Consider the following 18,836-nt stretch of genomic DNA (forward strand, 5'->3'; position numbering starts at 1 on the left):
ATGTGAGTATTTCTGGGTAGCATTGTGTTTTATGGATCCTTTTACAAAAAATAAATCACTACTGTGAATTCACTGCCCTGCAACCTTGTGGTCATATTGCATTAAAATGCGAGCTGTTCTTAAGCCCACAGCACAGTCCCCGAGTGGTACACAGTGGGTGGCGGATGGAGCTGGTTAGACCCCCAGGGAAGGCACTGTATTGAGCTTTAGCCAAGTGGATGCTCAAAAGACTTAGATTTCAGATCACGTTTTTGATGAGACATTATGGTCAAAGAAGGAAGAGAAGCCTGGCCGGCGTGGCTCAGTGGTTGAGCATCGACCTAGGATCCAGGAGATCGCGGTTCGATTCCCAGTCAGGGCACAGGCCCGGGTTGCGGGCTTGATCCCCAGCAGGAGGGGTGCAGGAGGCAGCTGATGGAGGAATCTCATTATTGATATTTCTCTCTCTCCCTCTCCCCCTCCCTCTGTCCCTGAAATCAATAAAAATATATTTTTAAAAATTGTTTAAAGAAGGGTCCTAGCGTATTTATCAGGCACTGCGTGTTGGGGACTGTTCCTGGCAGCCATGCTATCCTCACATTCTTTTAGGTAGGGGTTGTCTCAGTGTACAGGTGAGAAAAAGGTGTCAGAGGGGGAGAGACCTGCCCAAGGTCTCATGGGCAGTAAGTGGAAGTTTGCATCCAGTGTTTGGTTCCAATCCCTCGGTCACTGTACCTCGAGGTGATCTAAATGATTTTGACATTTTGGATGCAGAGGAGGGACCTGGGGACACTTAACCTTGAACCAGAACCTGGGGTGGGAGCTTTGTCGGAGGTAGAATTGCTTTTGCTCCTTCACTTTGGGTTTGCCCGGAGGTGTGGCCCCACCGGGGGCTTCTCCTCCGGGAGGGCAGATTCCTTGGGGTTTTCAATGAAAAGAACTGGAGAATCCTCCTGCCCCCAGAAAAACCAGCCCTGCCAGTGCCGCACCTGATATAAGACCCAAGTGCTGTTCCCTGCAGCCACTCTTTGCTTTTGCCCCTCCCCCTCCCTCACCTGCTGGCTTGGGCAGGTGTGCGCCCTGGGCTTTGGTCTTGGGCCGTGTGCCCTGAGGTGTGCCCCGAGGTGTGCCCCGAGGTGTGCCCCGAGGTGTGCAGGGGCTGGCCTGGCCACCTGAGCTGAGAAGCCTCTTCCTGGTGCTGTGTCGGCACCGTGTCCCTGGTTGGGGTGGAGAAGCGCTGCCCACAGGCCTGGCCTGGGAGGTTTGCAGCTGGAGTCTGGCCTCCCTCCCTGACATCATGTCCTCAGCAAGCTCTTTGCATCCACTGGTTTCTCTCGCAATTTCCCTCAGGAGCTTTAAAGAACAGACATAAAACAGGACTCTGAAAACACTGTTTCCCTCTATTCCAGTGTCTTTGAGTTTTTGGCTCGGTTGGGCCTAAACTACCCTTTTCTCGCCTGCTGTTTGCTTTCAGTAAAGGACAGGGAAGGGGAGATCGTGCTAACTCCTCGGGAGCTGGGACAAGTTTCAAAGGGTAGATAAGAAATCTAAAACTACTGAATACAATTAGATTTCAGGACTGTGAGTCCCTTTACCGGGCCTTGTCCCATTTCTCCTTAGCTAACCCCACTTGTTTTGTTTCACTTGTAAAATAAATCTCCATCGTGAGTGTCCCCAACACAACAACAGATTCCTGACACCTGGAACGTCACTTCCCATACTGCGCTAAGAGTCTACAATGTATATGTCTCAGCTAGAAAACATCAGTGTTTCGACCTTTTCTTGGTGGAATAAAAACACGCTGATTTAAGCCTTGGGACAAATGTGACAACCCCCGGGCTTCTATCTTGAATGTCTTTGGTATTTCTTTTGGCACTGAAGTAATGTTTGGATAAAAATATTTGAATGTACAGTGGTCTGGTTTCATGTGTGCTTATGTTTATCTGAACTTTCCAGTGGGGACATGAGCTTGCATCCTGAAGGGGCCCATCAGATGGGAGTTTTTAAACCCCATGAGGCTCCAAGCCCTGGGAGGACCAGAGACTTGCTCAGGGAGTCAATCAGGGAGGGGACCCAGGCATCTGGCCTGCAGGACACAGTCTGGTTCAACTCCTGTTGTGGGGAATTTAGACAGTGACGCGTCATCACCATTCCAGGTGCCAGGTGGGAAGAGGTAACACTTGCTTTTCATTTGCTGGCCTTCCTGACTTATAGACATAATGAAATATTCACTTCAAGTTGATCATCTGATTTTTTTTTTTAAAAAAAGAAAAAAATCCAAACTTTGGCGATAATTCCTTATCTTTCTCATGGATTCACTGTAGGCTTTAATTAAATAGAAAACTCCTCTGGACCCCTAAATTATGACATGATTGACCAAATTTGATTTCCAAGCCGCCGTCTATGAGTACAAATGTGTGTGGAGTGTCCGACCGGTGGGTGCTGGCTCAGTGCTGGGGGGACATGGCCGGCCTTGTGGATGGCTGCTTCCTCAGCAAGGACGCTAGGGAGAGGGCCAGACAGGTCTGGGCCACGCACGTCTTAGAGAAGTTTATTTGACAATCACTTTTGCGTTGAAAGAACTGTACATTTCCAGGTGTAGAATCCAGCATCAACCCAAGATGTCCAGTGACCGAGCTGTCTGTCTCTATCTCACGGAGCCTTAACCACTCTTGCAAAGATGTGGCCGGGGGTCTTTCGTGTTCTTACTTATAGTTGACACTCACTTTGTAACCAGGAGGCCAGTTTTGCCGACCAGCCTGAACTCCTGATTGCCATTTGCGTGTGACAAGGCCTGGGTGTGGTTTCCTGCACACACTGTGGGGTGCGCTCTCCGGAGACCGTTCTGACCTCGGAGATGAATGAGTGAACTACCAGCAGCCACCTGTGGGGGGCGCTGACCTGCATTCACAGGCTGTGCTGTGAGACCCCCCCCCATTGCAGCATCAGTAAAATGCAGCGTTTTTGAGGGACAGAGTGCACCTGACATCCAAGGCATTTTGTTTCCTTTTGAGTCCCCCTGTCAAACATGTTACATTTTTTTTATACTGTCACACTTGGAAAATAAACAGAAATCCCAAGTTGTATTTTGTTTCTTTTTTCATCTAGAGTTTTACGTTTTAGGGAACCTTCAACCTGCATGATTTTGGTAGCGTCTTAAAGATAACCAGTCAAGCTTCTGTGAAAATGAGACAATTAGGGTGCATCGAATGGGAAAGTAGGATCGCCATTGTAACAAGAACTACTGGTCGCAATCTTTTTATGGTCAAGAGCATATTCTAAATGAATAGACGATTGGAAATTAAAGCCTTAGGCTCTAAAACCTGGAGATGAAACAGCCTTTTTGAGTAAATCAGCAAGTGAGAAAGGATCTTTGCGTCAAGAGTGACAAGAGTGTCAGACCCTGGATTTGGTGGAGAGGGGCCTGGGGGCTGAATACTGGATTGTTTCTGTGAGTAGCTTGGTCATTTAAATTAATGCCTTATTTGACATAGGTCTGTTTAAAGGGAACTTGATTACTTGACAAAGAAATGTGAGAGGTGCCTCCTGCGACACTCAGTTAGCTTTTTACCTGTGCAGAGAGGTACCAACAGCGCACACATTCTCCTCTGTTGCATGGACAGGAGCTCAAGAAAGGAATTGATGTGAAGATATTCCGTGTATAGATTATTGATAAGCTATCTCTCTGGGCCATCAGCCAAGATGTGCACAGTACATCCGCACGAGCAAATGCTACTAGAGAAAAGACGCAAGCTGTGTGCAGACATAAACCAAAGGCGTTTGTGTGACCTCAGGAAAATGCCACCAGCCCTCAGTTTTCTCATCTGTAAAACTGGGAGACTAACCAGACCCATCTCCTAAGAACTTTGCAAAGATTAAATGAGATAATTCCCATAACGCAATAGCATAGTGCTCCAGGCCAAACCTTCCATATCAGTTTTGAAAGTTTTAGACCAATAACTAAGCAGCTACTTACAGACAGTACCCGGGTGGCCCTCGGGGCTAACACAGGAGCCCACAACGGGATTTAAACTCCTTGCTCATGACTCACGTCCTCCCTGTGAGAACAAGGAGATTTCCCTGGGCTGGGCACAGGCCACTTTTATGACAGACAACATTCCTTGGCTGTTTGAAAGATTAGCTTCAAAGATGGCTTTGAAAACTTACCTCCCCAAGAGGTCACCGGAGGTAAGCTTGGGCCTGGCTGGATGGCAGCGTGGCCCAGCTTGGGACACGCCTGCCTTGAATGGTGAGGGGCAGAAAGAGAAGTGAGGAGGCCCCGCTGCACTGTTACCCAGCAGTACTGGGGAACTGCAGCGATTCTGGTTAATCAGTTGTTCCCACATCATTCAGTAAAGGACTGCCTACTTGGCGCTGGAGATACAAAGATAAATCCCTTGCCCGTGATTTAGTGAAAGGGCAGATATGGAAATATGTGTTGCAATTTAAATAAGTGCCACGAGCCCCAGCCGGTTTGGCTCAGTGGGTAGAGCGTCAGCCCGGCGACTGAAGGGTCTCGGGTTTGATTCTGGTCAAGGCCACGTACCTCGGTTGCAGGCTTGATCCCCGGCACCAGTCTGGGGCTTGTGTGGGAGGCAACCAATTGATGCTTCTCTCTCTCTGTCTCTCTGCCTCTCTGTCTGTCTCTGTCTCTCTGTCTCTCTCTCTCCATTCCACTCCCTCTGAAAAGCAATGGAAAAAATATCCTTGGCTGAGTATAAGCAAGTGCTGTGAATTGGGGTGTGCACAGAATACCGCAGGAACAGAAGGGAAGGGGGTCCCTTCCGGTCACCTAGGCAACTGGATAGATGGTGAGATCACTCATCCAAACTGGGGCTCCACCTAGAGGAGGAGGGGAAGCCTAGGAGAGAAGGTAGTGGGTTCGGGGTTTGTTCCACTGTTTGAAGTGCTTATGCAACGTCCTAACCAAGATGTCCAGAGCGGCTGAATGAATGGGCCTCCGTCAAGGTTAGACCCCGACGTGGAGGTCATCACATACAGGCAGTGGCTGATGGGCATAGATGACGCTACCCAGGAAAAATGTTAGACTTGAGAGACACTGTGAAGCCCTCGCAATAAAAGGGCGGGCAGAGGATGGGAGGCCAGAAAGGAAATCAGGAGAAACCCACAGAGAGAGGACAGGGGCAGGATCAGAAGATCAAGAGAGGATTTTCAAGATAGTCTTAATATTTTCAAAATACAACTTTAATGACAGCTAGTATTCCATGAGAGGATTTGCCCTATTTTCGAAGAATTTGCGGTGTCTTACACATGTTAAGAGGTTGAGAAAATAAATTAGAACATAATAATTCACGCTTAACGCTAAAACTACCGAGCACAATGTAATTTTTAGAGAGTTCGGAAGGCACTTGGGGGGGTGGGGGGGTGCTTATTTTAGTGCCTCAGGGCATCGCTATGAACTCTTTATTGTTGTCCTGGTCAACTGTGGGAGTGTTGATCAATGGAGAGTTAACTGACCTCTGGATAAGCCAACCTTTACTCCACACGGGAAGGCTCACTGGACAGAGAAGGGGTGACCAGATCCGAGCTCGGGCTAGGGAGCCAGCTGATGGGATCAGGGTCGTGAACCCATCAGAAAAAATGAAAACCTTTCGTTCTTTCAGTTCTCCCCACTCCCTTGCGTTTGTGCGAGACTTGTCACCTCAAGGGAAGCTCGGAGTGCAAGTTAACCTTCCGTCCCAGTACCCTAACGTACTAGAAATGGTGGTGACATGCATACACATGAGCTTCAAGGCCTCTCGATCGTCCTCCAAAGGCTCGGACCTATGTTCGTAACGGTCTGGCCTACACTTAAAACAGGGAGCTTAATGGAGCCGAGGGAAGCTGACCCCTCCATCAGAGGGGTCCTAGCTGACGCCCTAGGCCCGGGGGCTACAGGGATTAAGTGTGTGTCTTCCCTGGGCTCTGATGCTAATAAGGTCACTCCATGCTTGTGAGTTAGCAAGCTGTCACTCTGTTACTGTCACAGTCAGAGGCGACACGTAAACTTGAGTAGAGGTGTCGGGCTAGTTCTCCCCGGCTGCCGGATTCCAGCACCGCCACGTCTGCTGACGGTGGGGCAGAGAGCCAGAGCCTTCCGGTGATGGTGACAGTCAGCATGGGGATAACCCCCGCGTGTCCCGGCTGAGCGGGGTGACTGCGTGTGGAAAGGCCTCCGCCGAGTGCGTGGCTCCTGCAGGGAAGGGAGAGGGAGAGGGGCTGGGAGGGGGGCTGCTGGGCCGGCCGCTCTCTGCCCCGTGCCGTCTGCGCGGATGTGGGGCTGGGGTTTTGTTTCAGCGAAGCCGGGTGGAGCGAGAGCTATTCGTCCTCGCTGTCACTGTCGTCATCGCCCTCCTCGTCGGAATTGTCATCGTCATCTTCGTCGTCGCCGTCTTCGTCATCCTCGCGGTCATCTTCTTCTGTGTTTATCTTCCCAGAGAGCACGTCCTCAATCCAGTCCTCCAGCTCCTCGGCCGTGGGCAGGTCGTCGTCATCTGGAATCTCCATCCAGACGCTGTCAGCCTGCAGCGAGGGACAGGACGCGCGTGAGAGCGAGAGGAGGCGAGAGGGGCGAGCCAGGCCCGGGCCCGCGTGGCCCAGCTGGGCGGGCCCCGGGGCACGCGCGCATCAGAAGGTGTGCGCGCCGTTCGGTGGAAACGCCGGCTGCAGAGTGGCACATGCAGCACCCGTGTGCAATATGAAAGGACGAGTGTGCGCGCGTGTGTGTGATCTGTGCAGAGGGCTTCGGGGGAAGGGGAGTGCACAGGGAGGCGGGGCTGTGGAGAGTGAGCGGAGGGGTAGGCCTCGGCCCAGCGCTGAGCCCGGCCGCTGCCCCAACCTCATTCCTCCTTAGAGATGCCACTTCCCCCACCCCCACCCCTTATGTGTACCTTGCCTCCCCCCCTGGAGAGTCCCTCCAGGTCACCAGCACGCCGTGGCAGAGCCCACTCCCTACCCTAACCTGCCGCCCTCCTTACCTGAGGTCGGTGTGTGGGGAAGTTCGAGGGGATGGGAGGAAGCCCAGGACTGGCGCAGCTCCCAGGGGCATTGAAACTGAGTATTTTTATGCATCGTAATTGTACTTGCATTGTTTGTTTCCTCTGACTATATACAAGATACCTATAGTACAATATATATATTCCACTTTTATTTTTTTATTTTATTTTCTTGTGAGTGTGCCCGTAGAAGAGAACATGGAATCACAGGCTGGGGCTGGCTCAGAGATGAGCCTTGGGCCACACTGGCACGTTTCCTGAGCTTGGCAGGGCCCAGGGGCCTACTCACTTTATGAGGGACGGGACTCCCCACACGGTCAAGGCCGCATGGCGGAACCCAGGGCCGGCTGCGGTGCCTGAGCAAGCTTTCATGGGGTATACTCACATCTGTCACGTTCACCACCCCGATCTGTGGCTTGAATAGGTCAATCTTGAAAGTCTTTTCCCAATAGGCAATAAGCTGCGGCGACAGAAAATAAAATTAGACGGTGGGTAAAGGGCATTCCCTGCTAAAATCACTTTTTGTGGTGAACCCACCTGCCATCCCATCATAGAGACTAGGTCACCATTGGTAGAAGGGCCCCAAAACAGCTGTGGGCACTTAGGAAATTGAAGACTTGCCCCAGCCCTCAAGCCCTTTAAATAAGCATGGAAAGGAAAGGATGCCATAATACAAAGTATGAAAACATGTAATATAGGAGCTGCTACAGCTGTGAGGGAGAATATTACAGAGGTGGTCCAAAGGCGATCCCCAAATTACTCGGGGCTCTTTTATAGTTTATGTGTGGTGGAAGAGATTTCCCTCCACCTCTCTTTTAATGTCCCATTTAAAAATCCCTTATGCTGTGCCACTCTGCCTCGTGAGGCTGCTGGGAAAGCAGTGACGTGCCATGAGGTGGCATATAAGTGAGAAAAGGGCTCTCCATTCAGCCAGGCCTGGGCCCATGTGGATGAATCTCCGACCGGGGCAGGACTGAAGGATTAGGGGCCACGGGGCTAAAAAATGGAGGTGTCCAGTGGTAGAAAGTCTCCCAAGCAAATGTACGGCCTGACAGGGCTTGGGGATAGTCAGGAACCTGGAAATCAGAATAATCTAAAGATTTCTCCTTTGCAAAAGGCAAGGCAAACCTATAGTGCAGGTCAGGAAGAAGCAGACCATCTACAAGCTTGTGTAGCAACAATAGCCCGGATAAACACAATCACAACTAGAAACACAATCAGGCAGTGGCCAAAGTTATAGCATGTAGTGCCGCATAAGGCCTGTGACTTACTTATGATCACCTGAAATGATGACACTGACCTCAGGTGTCGTGGAAGTCCCTGCCTTTGATTCTCTCATTCTCTATGTGGGATTGGGTTTCAGGACCCTTGTAATCACTAAAACCCCTCAGATTTGTCTATTTAATCATAGTATGACTGGTTGTGACCTATGCACCAAACAATAATTCCTAGAAGAAGCTACACTTATCATTTATAACCGAACAATAATTACATGTGTACTGCTGACCAGCGGTTAGTGCAACCTAAAGGTCTGGGGACTGATAGACGGAGCTTTGGCATCACGCAGACCTGTTGGAATATCACACCTGCCACATCTGTTTTAGCCTCTCCAGCTGTCCTTCCTCTCATCTGTAACACAGGGATTATAATAGCCCCCACTCCACAGGGTTGCTGAGAGGGTTAGAGGGGGTGACGCCTGTAAAGGACTCACCATAGCTCCAGGCATACAGTACAATACAGTAGCTACATTCATTGTCATTACCCCGGGCTTGTGTGTTGTCCGAATTCTGCTTATTCTCTGTAAACTAAGCATAATCAGGACTTTCTGCTCATTGATCACTGACACTAGCAAGAGGTGGGACTTTAAGGCTCTTACACTCTGCAGTCCAGGGCTGGACGTTACACTAGGACCTGGGAGAACCCGGAGAAGACAGACAGGGTCTCTGCCCTCCAAGAGGCTGCTCCTTCTCTCCACGAAGTTCTTGACTCCATGCACAATGTTCACATCTGGATTTTATTACTTAGTAACTCAGGTTGCCTCAGAATGACGGTCCCCACCCAGAAAATGAAAGAGGTTATAGCTAATGGGTGGGACGGGGTGAAGGGCAGCTATGGAGCTGCTGGCAGAAGCATTTCACCCAGCTCATTTGAGTGGCCCCAGAGAGGGACTTCTGGTCTCCAGGGAGTGAGAGCAGTAAGTCTAACCATGTCAAGGGCGACACCAGGCCCCAAGTTCAATGCTGTCCCGGTAGCCAAGATCTCCCACGCTGGATAGGGGCCACCCCTGGGTTTCTGCAAGTGCCCCTCCTGTTTCACATCCTGCTTCATGTGACAGGACCTCACACCACACACAAGCATGAGACTGTGAAGGTGACCAAGGATGGGGCTGGTCTGAGCCACTCACCAGCGGAAAGTCATCAGGGTCAATCCAGACGATGCTCAGGTCCGGGTTGTCGGTGTTGTCCCGGGCCACCTGCTTCAGGGTCTCCAGGAACTCGTAGCCATCTGAAACAGGGTTCAAGAAAGCTGGGTAACCCCTGCGCGCACGTGGCTTCCCACGCGGGGAGCAGAGACTGCGGCTTTTCCACAAGGGTTTCCTGAGCCATTTGGTGCGGGTGCGTACTCTCAATTATAGGATTATTCTAGCAAATGAGTCAGATGAGAACTGCCGCCACAAAGCAGCTTACTCAAAGGAAACAATAGTTTTTGAGTCAAGAAATGAAAAGTTCACAGGGAAGTAAGTAACTCAAAGCCAAGCTCCGATCGCTAATCTGCCCGTGAAGATTGACCGGCCTGGCCTGGGGTCGGAAAGTTCAGCCCCAGAGCAGGGGGACCCCTGCCTGGTCCTCAGCGCTCTTAAAACCAATATCTTGCTGTCCCTCAGCATTCCCAGTAAATGTGCTCTAGGGACCAGAACATTTAGCCTGGACCCTTACTCCTTACAGCCTGGAATTCCTAAACCCTTCCAATGAAGCCAGCTTCTGATCTATAGCTGGTTTCATCATTTGGAGAAGTATGTGGGGCGTCCCTTCCTCCCTCCCTCCCTCCGTGTGCTCTGCTCTCCCCCGGTTCAGTCAGCAGCACTCATTGCCCCCCCGGGGGAGGGATGATTCATAAGAAAAGCAGAGACAAGCCTTGTGAGTTTCAAGAACACACATTTTGGGGGTTGTCTTTTTTTTTTGCTTTAAGAGCTTAAATCTTGTAGGACTGGGAACAGCATAAAACTTATGCCATAAACAAACATTTTGGAAGAATGTTTAGGAAGAGAAAGTTGTGGCAACCCCGCCCCACTCCCAACTAGAAACAGAGTTTAGATTCTGGAAAGTCCCTGGGAATAAGCCTGTGTGTGTGTGTGTGTGTGTGTGTGTGTGTGTGTCTGTATGCACAAACCCAGGCCAACGTGTGCCTAGCTGTCCACATACAGAAATGCCATAATTTCAGGGAATCCTAGAATATCGGGCACCCATGCTCTGTTCTGGAATAAAACTCAGGAAAATGGGAAGACCCAGAATCTCCTGGAGAACCCCCCCCCCCCGGCAGGAGCACCCCGGCAGGAAGGTCAGGAGCCCTCTTCCCTGTGTTCTGAGGATCAGGAACAAAGCTGAGAGGACAAGATCCAGCAACTGGATGGAGGGACCCACGGGTGACCTTGGAACAAAGCTAGAGGCCAGAATGAGGGGTGTGAAGGGATCGAGGGCCGGGGACTGAGGAGACAGCCAGGGGTACACCATGGGGCTGGTGGAGGCTCTGCTTCCCCGGCGGCTATCAGACTCTCCCTTCCCCTCCTGACCGGTGGCCGAGCCCCATCCCTCTACAGCCACAGCCCATTTGGCTGGTTCACTCGGCGACCTCCCTGAGTGTGCCTGGAGTCTCAGAGATGGAGCTAAATAAAGCTGAGAGGCCTGGCTCTGTGAGAACGGTGATTGCTTCCCTGCCACATGGCGTGGATGCTGAGATCCCATGACCCAGGGCCCAGGGTTCCTGTAGAGCCAGGTTTCCCACGGCCAGCGCGAGGCCTCTGGGGATCACATCTCTGTGGGAAGGGAGCTCGGTGATCACACTCTCCTCCTTCCCAGGTAGCAAGGGGCTGGTGGGAATAAGGCTGCACCAGGCCCTGGGTACAGTTCCAGGCCAATCACAGTCCAGTCACAGCCACATCAGCAGCCAGGGCTCCCTTCGGCAAAGAGAGACACGTGTGTCTAAGACCAAGCGATGGCCCAGGAGTAATACCTCCCCCAGATCACTGCCTGCCCTACACTTCTCCTTGTGACCCCATCCTCGGGCAGCTGGCCCTGCTCGCCATACAGGACCCTCCCTGAGGCCACGCTAGGTGGTCATGGGACTCAGGGTCTCCTTCCTGGAGAGAGGCCTAGACTCGGGGAGCCAGGCTGTTAGAGCGGGGACTGCTGGTGCTCACATGGCAGGTGACAGAGGTAAGTAGGTGGGGGGATATCACACAGCTTGGAGATTGTGTCTGCTGTTTGATGAACCTGTCTGGGACTCCTCGGAAGTAGAGAAAGCAGCTACCTCCTTAGTTGGGGGCCCCTGGGTGATAACAATGCTATTGCCCTGTGAGCGTGGGCAGACCAGTCTGGAGCAGTTGTCAGTTTTCCTTCTTTCCCCCCCAGCCCATCAATCTCTTACTCATTTTAGGTTTTTTTCACTGCTTTCATCCTTCCCTGATGGGAAGAATTCATTTTGTCATTGGGAAGGGATATTTCGAGTGCACACAACATATCTGGCCCGGGGCCAGGGCCTTCCATCAATGCAGGATTCAAACCGGGACTGCCGGGGTTTGAATCCCAGTTCCACCTCTTATTAACCATGTGACCTGGGGCATGTTTAACTCCTGTGCATGGGGAAAGACAGGAATGACAGTGCCCACCACACAGGGCTGTTGTGAAGATTAGATGTGCTGATATTTGCTAAGTGCTTGGAACACCATTTAGCACTTAGCAAAAACCAAACCTTAAATTTGATAAAGCCACATTTAAATTTGGAAGCCATCAGCGTTCCTATTTGAGACGACTGGTCTCCAAACCATTTGACAAGAACCCAAGGCGGTTGGCTCCGCTGGAACGGACCATCAGAGGCTGTCACTGGTTGTCCCACAAGCAGACAGGAGCCTGTCCTGCCTCCTGGCTCATTAGTGTTGATATGCTCAGCACACTATTGATACGTCCATCGAGCACGCGCTCATGTAGAAACGCCACTTTGCGAACCTTTCAAGTGTTGTGAAGATGTCAACCCCGATGCAGACTCATCTGGGGGTGGGAGAGGAGAGCCGTTCATTTTCAAACCTGTCGAATAGCAGCTCAGGCAGCTTTCTGAGCCCAGCGGCTGAGAGGAGGCTCTGGAGGAGGAACCGGGCAGCACAGGGCAGCGGGCAGGAGCGGAGCGCGGACTTGGCCTCCCCAGCCAGGCCTGCCCTGGGCAGTGGGGTGAGAGTGCACTGCAGAAGGAAGGGCCCATGGCTCCGGGGCCTTGAGCACAAACTCCCTCTGCATCGCCATCACTGTCCTCACAATCATGCACACGTCACGGAATGGCTTTAGGGACCAAAGGAGCTCTTCTCCATAGAGCCCTCAGCATGCTCCAGCTCTTTAAGGAGGGTTGTGTGGTTAATGTAACCTTTCCTTAGAGAATGGGCAGGGCTTCGGTTGGGGCAATGGGCCACGGGTCCGTTTTTAGCAAGAGCAAAAGTATAGGAGGACCCGCCTAGTCCGCAGCCAGGTCTCTCCGCCCCAGTTCTCACATCAGTGACCTGCGTGTAATGACTGACTAGCCTCAGAGTCAGGGGCTTTCACATAAAAGCCTTTCGCTTTCTCAGCCCTGAGCAGACAGCTCTCCCACCCCCACCCCCACCCCACCCAGCTCATTTCTCTCAGCTTCCCAGTAACAAGCCCTAGCTTGGGAAGAGACAGGCTTCGGCCCAGGGATATTTGTGCAGGGATAGGTGGAGGTAGTTTCAGGAGCTTGATTCATCAGCAGCAATCTCGGTCAAACAGGTTCCTGCAGCTTCTAGAGGCCTCTTTGTTCCATTGTTAGCAAGAGCCCGACAGGCCTCCCCACAGCCTGGAAGGGGCAGGGGGTGGGAGGAAGGGCCTGGAGCCTGGCCAGCGGGCTGCTGCGCATGGCCATGGTATCTCTGTTCACACACAACCAGGGATCCGATTCTGTTTGATTGTAGCTTGTTGACCTCGGGCACTTGGCCTCCTTTGCTGTTTTCTCCTCGAGGGTGGAGGGGTGGCCAGAATCTGCGGAAAGACGCTGGAACTACACTGGCTTTAAGGACTAGATATCTTTGAAGAGTTTTTCCAACTCTGCAAGTCAATGATGGGGAAACTGGGACATCAGTGGACATTCAAACATTCTAATAAAAAGAGGGGGTTGGGGGGAGAAGGCTGCCAGATAATTGGAAGTGTAGAATTGGTTATGATACAATGGAATATTAGTCCTCAAAAGGAACGAAGAATGGATACGTGGCACACAAAGGAGAAATCTTGAAAGTGTCATGCTAAGTGAAAGATGCCAGGCTCCATAGGGCCACATAGTACACGATTCCACGCAAATGTCCAGAGCAGTCGAATCCATAGAGACGGGAATTAGATTTGTGGTTGCCAGGGGCTGGGGGGGGGGGGAATGGGAGCAACTGCTGACATGCATGGAATTTCTTTCTGAGGTGATGGAATGTTCTGGAATTAGACAGTGCTGATGTTTGCGCTTTGTGGATGACTTGCACACTTTAAAAAGGTGAACATTATGGCATGTGGATTGTATCTCAATTTTAAAAATTATAAAAAGAGTTGGGGTTTTAGTCTGCAGGAAACTATGGCGGTTGGTCAGTGATCTGCCTGACAGGTATTCATTGAGCACCTACTGTGCGTCAAGGCACGTGCATGACAATCTGTTCCTCCTTCAGGAAATCCCGCTAACTCTCTGTGCCCGCTTGGGCGGTTTCTCTTCTCTGATCCCCCGATTCCTCACTGTGCCTATGAACGCACAGGAGGCCGAGGTCCAGGCAAACACCATGTGGTTCTCCATCACCCGAAGCAACGGCGCCCAGACCTGATGGTGCCTCCGAACTTGACTCAGAGCTCCGTGAAATCGCGGGTTCCTGAAGGCTCCGTTCCAGTCACCCCCGGGTGGCTTTCGTGCCCATGGTTCTTGGCCCTGTCAGGTTCTGGAACCCCTGCCCGGGCCCCTCGGAGCCCAAGGCCCGGCTGCTTAGCCATGAGAAATGAAGACCCCCGCCTCCTCCGGCGGCATTCCGGATTGTCCCAGGCCCGCGAACGCGCCTCGGAGCCTCCACGTGCGCTCCTCCTTGGCGGACACTGTCTCACAGGCCCTGCCCGGGGACCCACTGTTCTCCCACCTGCCAAATTCATTTTCCTGCCCTTCGCTCTCCGCTGATGCTACACAGAGTGGAGCCGGGGGAAAGCTGTCCAGGTTCCCAAACTAAAGCAAAGCCACTCAGCCGTTTCTAGGGCCGTTTTACACTTGAGAAATCGGCTGCTGCTTTGGCCCAGTTTCTCATTATCCCGGGAAATATTTTCCAGGAAGCTTCCTAAGCACAGGCCATAGGTGACGCCCCAAGGGCACATTTATTGTCCTTTAAGGTAGGACTGCCATTTACGTAGGCTAGGCACGCGAACGTTAACGCGAACAGCAGTTTACACGCATGCGCGCGCACACGCACGCTCAGGCGCATGCACCCGCACACACGCACGCACACTCACGCTCGTGCATGCACGCTCGCCCGCAGAGCCAGGCTGCGTGGACGGGCGCCCCGCGGCAGCCAGGCCTGGCAGCGCCGCAGGGTGCGGCCCTGATCCCCCGCGCTGCTGAGCCGCGCGCCCTTGAACCGGCCCCGCAGCCGGCAGGCGACCACCAGGGGGTGCCGGCGTCTTTCGGTTGCAGCGCAGGCGGGCGGCGAAGGAAGACACAGGTGAGGGCTAAGTTCTTGCCTAAGGCGTCAAAGGGGGGGGGCCTACCTGGGTCACTCCTCTCTGCAAAGGCCACTATGTGGATCCCATTCAGATCATCTTCCTGCGGGAGAAGAGAGTCAAAGGTTACGCTCCCGGGTGGAGAGACGCAAAGGAGTCAGGGACGGACGGGCTGCAATGAGCATGGAGGCCGGGGAGGCAGCGGAGGGGGATGCAGAGGCACAGGGGACAGGCACAGGGGACACAGGGGACAGAGGCACAGGGGACAGAGGCACAGGGGGACACAGGCACAGGGGGACAGAGGCACAGGGGGACAGAGGCACAGGGGTCAGGCACAGGGGACACAGAGGCACAGGGCACAGAGCAGCATGCACCTCGAGGAAGGGAATACTGGTGAGTAGCTGGGAGGAAGGCGTGGGATTTGATAAGCGGGTTTTTGAGGCAGGAAAACACAAACGACACCCAGGACATTAGCACTGAATGGGCCTCACTCCCGTGGTCTGGCGGGTCCAGGAGGGCAGCAGGGAGAGGCAAAAGGAAGAAGAGCGTGAGCCTGGCTCATCAGCAGCGCTGAGCGCAGCAAGCACTCTGAACGTAGCCCAGCGAATGTCAGTCCATGTTTCCAGAAGCCGCCACCAGCAAATATAAGCGGCGGTCGACCCGAGTATGGAAACCTCTGGGTGCTGCTGACAGATCCTGAAGCTGACCCCAAACAGGCAGCAGACAGTGATCTTCAAGGCAAATTAGGATGTGGGTCCGTTTTGTTCACACAAGTGTCCTGCGTCGCTAAGACACCGCTTATTGAAGAGCCTGCGTGGTCAGTAGGGGGCACTTTGCTGTCTGCCACTGCTAGGGTGTTTCCTTGGGTTCCTTTTGGCTCTGGAACCAGAACTCGACGGAGCTATATAGGCCTCTAATGCACGTCTAAGTGTGTGTGTGGGGGGGGGGCACAGAAGAGTCTGGAAATGGGGGCTAGGGAAGGCTGAGGGTGTGGTGGTGGAAAGTGGGTATGGCTGTGGAGGTCAGGATGAGGCAAAGAATCTAGAGAATATTTCAGCTCTATGGGACAAGCTCGTGGCATTCACGTTCCCATGTCCTGGACAGAAAGGACCATATGCCTCCTGTCTCCTTTGCATTGAGCGAGAGCTCGGAGGCACCTCCTTTATAAAAAATGTGATCCTCATGAGACTTGGGCAGGAAGATGTGTGAGAATGAGGCACTGGGGCCAAATCTGAGTGAATACCGACTGTCGCTGACACAGGGAGAGGGATTCGCTGGGCACCCTGAATGCCAGATCAGAATCATCCTATGCAAAAAAAAAAAATACTCCAAGCATCTCAACCCTCTCACGATCCCCGTTTCCATTTTGCTTGATTTGAATGCTGGTGCCATCCTATCTAAATGCTAATTTTTTTCCTTTGAGTTTGAAATGGACAAAACCTGCAAAATTTCTGAGTGAGATTAAATGGAAAATATTATTATGAAGAACAAGAGAGTGGGCACTGCCTTGGTCAGATTCTCCAGGGAATTGAATTTTACAGATCTGTATGTGTGTGCGCAGGTTTATTACACAAATCTGACAGCAGCCAGAAGGGGAGCCTGGGGTTTCACTGCTTCACATTTGCTATTATCACCAGATAGAATACGCTGCTCAGTTCTCAGTAGGCTGCCCTGCGTCCCTGCTCCTGCCATCGGTGGGGAGGCGGCGGGATCAACTCCACGAAGCAGGCTTCATTTCTGCCTGCCCTTCCACAGTGCATTTGGAAATTGGTTTTAGAATCAAGAATCCATATCTGTTTACTGAGAGACTGCTCATAATATGGCTGTCACTCCCCAGGCCTCCGACGGTCCCTGGATGGAGAGCTGTAACCAAGGGAAAGAGCCTCTGTCTTTGTGGGTCCAGAGAGTCAGTATACAACCTGCAAAGAAACAGGGGTGTGCCCTGTGCCAGGTATTTTCAGTAATAAACTCACAGAGCAAGACCCCATGGGCAAGCCTGGAGGGCAGGGCTGCTCAGTGAGCATCCCATGTGCACAGGTGAGGAGGAGCTATGCTGGCCATCTGCAGGCCTGACCACCTAGGGCCTTTCTCTGAACCCCACAACCTTTGCTGCCGAGACCCCCCCCCATTTGGTCTCCAGGTCACATTGTCTTGGAAATGATCTTTTTACCTGAATAAATCTTCCCTTCTTAACCAGATGGCTCGATCTCTGAGGGAAGGGATTATACCTTGAAATAATGATGATAATTAAGACGACGATATTAATACCTGCCGTTTGCCTTTGTATCAGTACTTTCTAAGAACATCATTTCTAAGTCTTAAATGAAAGTCTTATTTCTGTTCAGTGCTTAAAGGATTGGAGCGACTTAACCTAAAGCCACAGAGCCGGTGGGTGACACACCTGGGAGTCCAGCCAGTTCTGTCTGGTCCCAAAGCCCTTGCTCTTTCTAGCTTACTGACGGAGTCCAGAATAAGCCACGTGGCAGAAAAATTATTCTGAGCTGAAGGCATTTGAATTCCTGAAAACCCTTATTTGCCTAATTGCAGAGCCTCTCCAAAGAACTCAATTGTCATAAATCCTTTCCCAGGATGCAACCCTAATCTTCTCAAACAGATGTTGTCACAAACAACCCTCTGTCCCATTTGTTCTCCTAAGACCCATTTATCTTTCCAAAAGGTCTTCTGTTCTCCCAGGAGGGCCCCTCTGTCCCTCTCCAACCCCTAAGTTAGATGGTAGATAAGCCCCTCCCTGAGTTGCATTTTTGGTGCACTGCCATGAATAGACAAGTAATTAAACCTGTGTGTGTTTTTCCTGTCTTTTGTCAGTTAGTTTGCAGGCCTCCAATACCGAACCTAAGAGGGTAGAGGAACAAGTTTCTGCTTCTTACGTCGCCAACAGTACAGAATGAGCTCGTGAATCTGCTGTCCTCTCTACAGGGTGTGCAGAAGATGTTGCAGACTCAGGTCAGTGGCGCTTACTTACTTAAGCTGAAAACTCCCAAGAAGGGGCCCTTATATAATGAGACCAAACACCAGATCCCCCACAAAACTGGAGATTTGGGAGTTTCTTTGGCGAATACCTTACTCTGAACTCCCCAGCACTTTGCATGCCCCTCCATCACGGCAGGGAGCATCCTCGACTGGTGCCACCTGTTTCGAGACTGTTTCATTGACTCAACCCCGAACTCCTAAGGACAGGACAGCAATGCTCGTTTTTATCGCCTCTGTGCTTAGCACAAGCTAATAGGTTCTTATTGATGCCTATTGAATTTAAAACTCAAAGGGCTACTCCTCTTTGGGAATATGCCAGTCTCTACAAGGCAGAAGGAGTTTGCCACTTTCTTACCCATGTCTCAAACATATCCTCTGGGCGCAGGCGACGTAAGGTAGGTCTGGAAAAAAAAAAAAAAAAAGATGAGCTTCCTCGAGTAGGGATTCCGGGACACCGCAGCTGACCCCGTGCCCTGCTGTATACCACACAGAGAGCCGGCCTCAAGCTCTCAGCCTTTTCATAGACCCATTTGACCCAAGGATTAGAAAGTCCGTTACAAACAATGGGTCAGAGGGCGCAGGGTCAGCTCATTCCCAGGGCAAGAAGTCATCTCCTTCCTCCTAGAGAGATGCCACTCCTGAGGGCCCAGAGAAGGCCCAGAATGAGAGGACTGGGAGGGGACAAAGGAAGTCTTGATTTTGTTTTATCATTAGGGTCATCCATCCAAAGCCCTTTAGGGACGTTTGGAAGAGCAGGTAGGGCCTACATTTTGCTCCTGGTTTCATTGCTTTCTGAATGTTGCAAATAGTGCTAGAATGTTGCTATTGGCTTCTCCAAGTACTGCCGCCCTGTAGGGACCGGGACTGGCTGGTTGGTGGACTCATGGTGCCCCAGGTCCAGTGGGCATGCATGAGCATGTGCCGG

General features: G+C 51.9%; 1 protein-coding gene across 1 annotated transcript in view; it reads right to left on the reverse strand.

Moving 5' to 3' along the window:
• Positions 1 to 5,152: 5,152 nt before the first annotated feature.
• Positions 5,153 to 18,836, reverse strand: part of CASQ2 (calsequestrin 2) — a 36,439-nt gene continuing 22,755 nt past the window's right edge. Inside the window, exons 7-11 of the mRNA XM_081121964.1 lie at positions 18,267 to 18,312; positions 14,969 to 15,023; positions 9,379 to 9,479; positions 7,360 to 7,434; positions 5,153 to 6,501 (exon numbers count right to left, since the gene is read on the reverse strand). Coding sequence (XP_080978090.1) covers positions 6,298 to 6,501; positions 7,360 to 7,434; positions 9,379 to 9,479; positions 14,969 to 15,023; positions 18,267 to 18,312 — 481 coding nt within the window. The 3' untranslated portion in view covers positions 5,153 to 6,297. The remainder of the gene's footprint in view (positions 6,502 to 7,359; positions 7,435 to 9,378; positions 9,480 to 14,968; positions 15,024 to 18,266; positions 18,313 to 18,836) is intronic.

Source organism: Miniopterus schreibersii, assembly GCF_964146895.1.
Source record: "Miniopterus schreibersii genome assembly, chromosome: 19".
Lineage (NCBI taxonomy): Eukaryota > Metazoa > Chordata > Mammalia > Chiroptera > Miniopteridae > Miniopterus > Miniopterus schreibersii.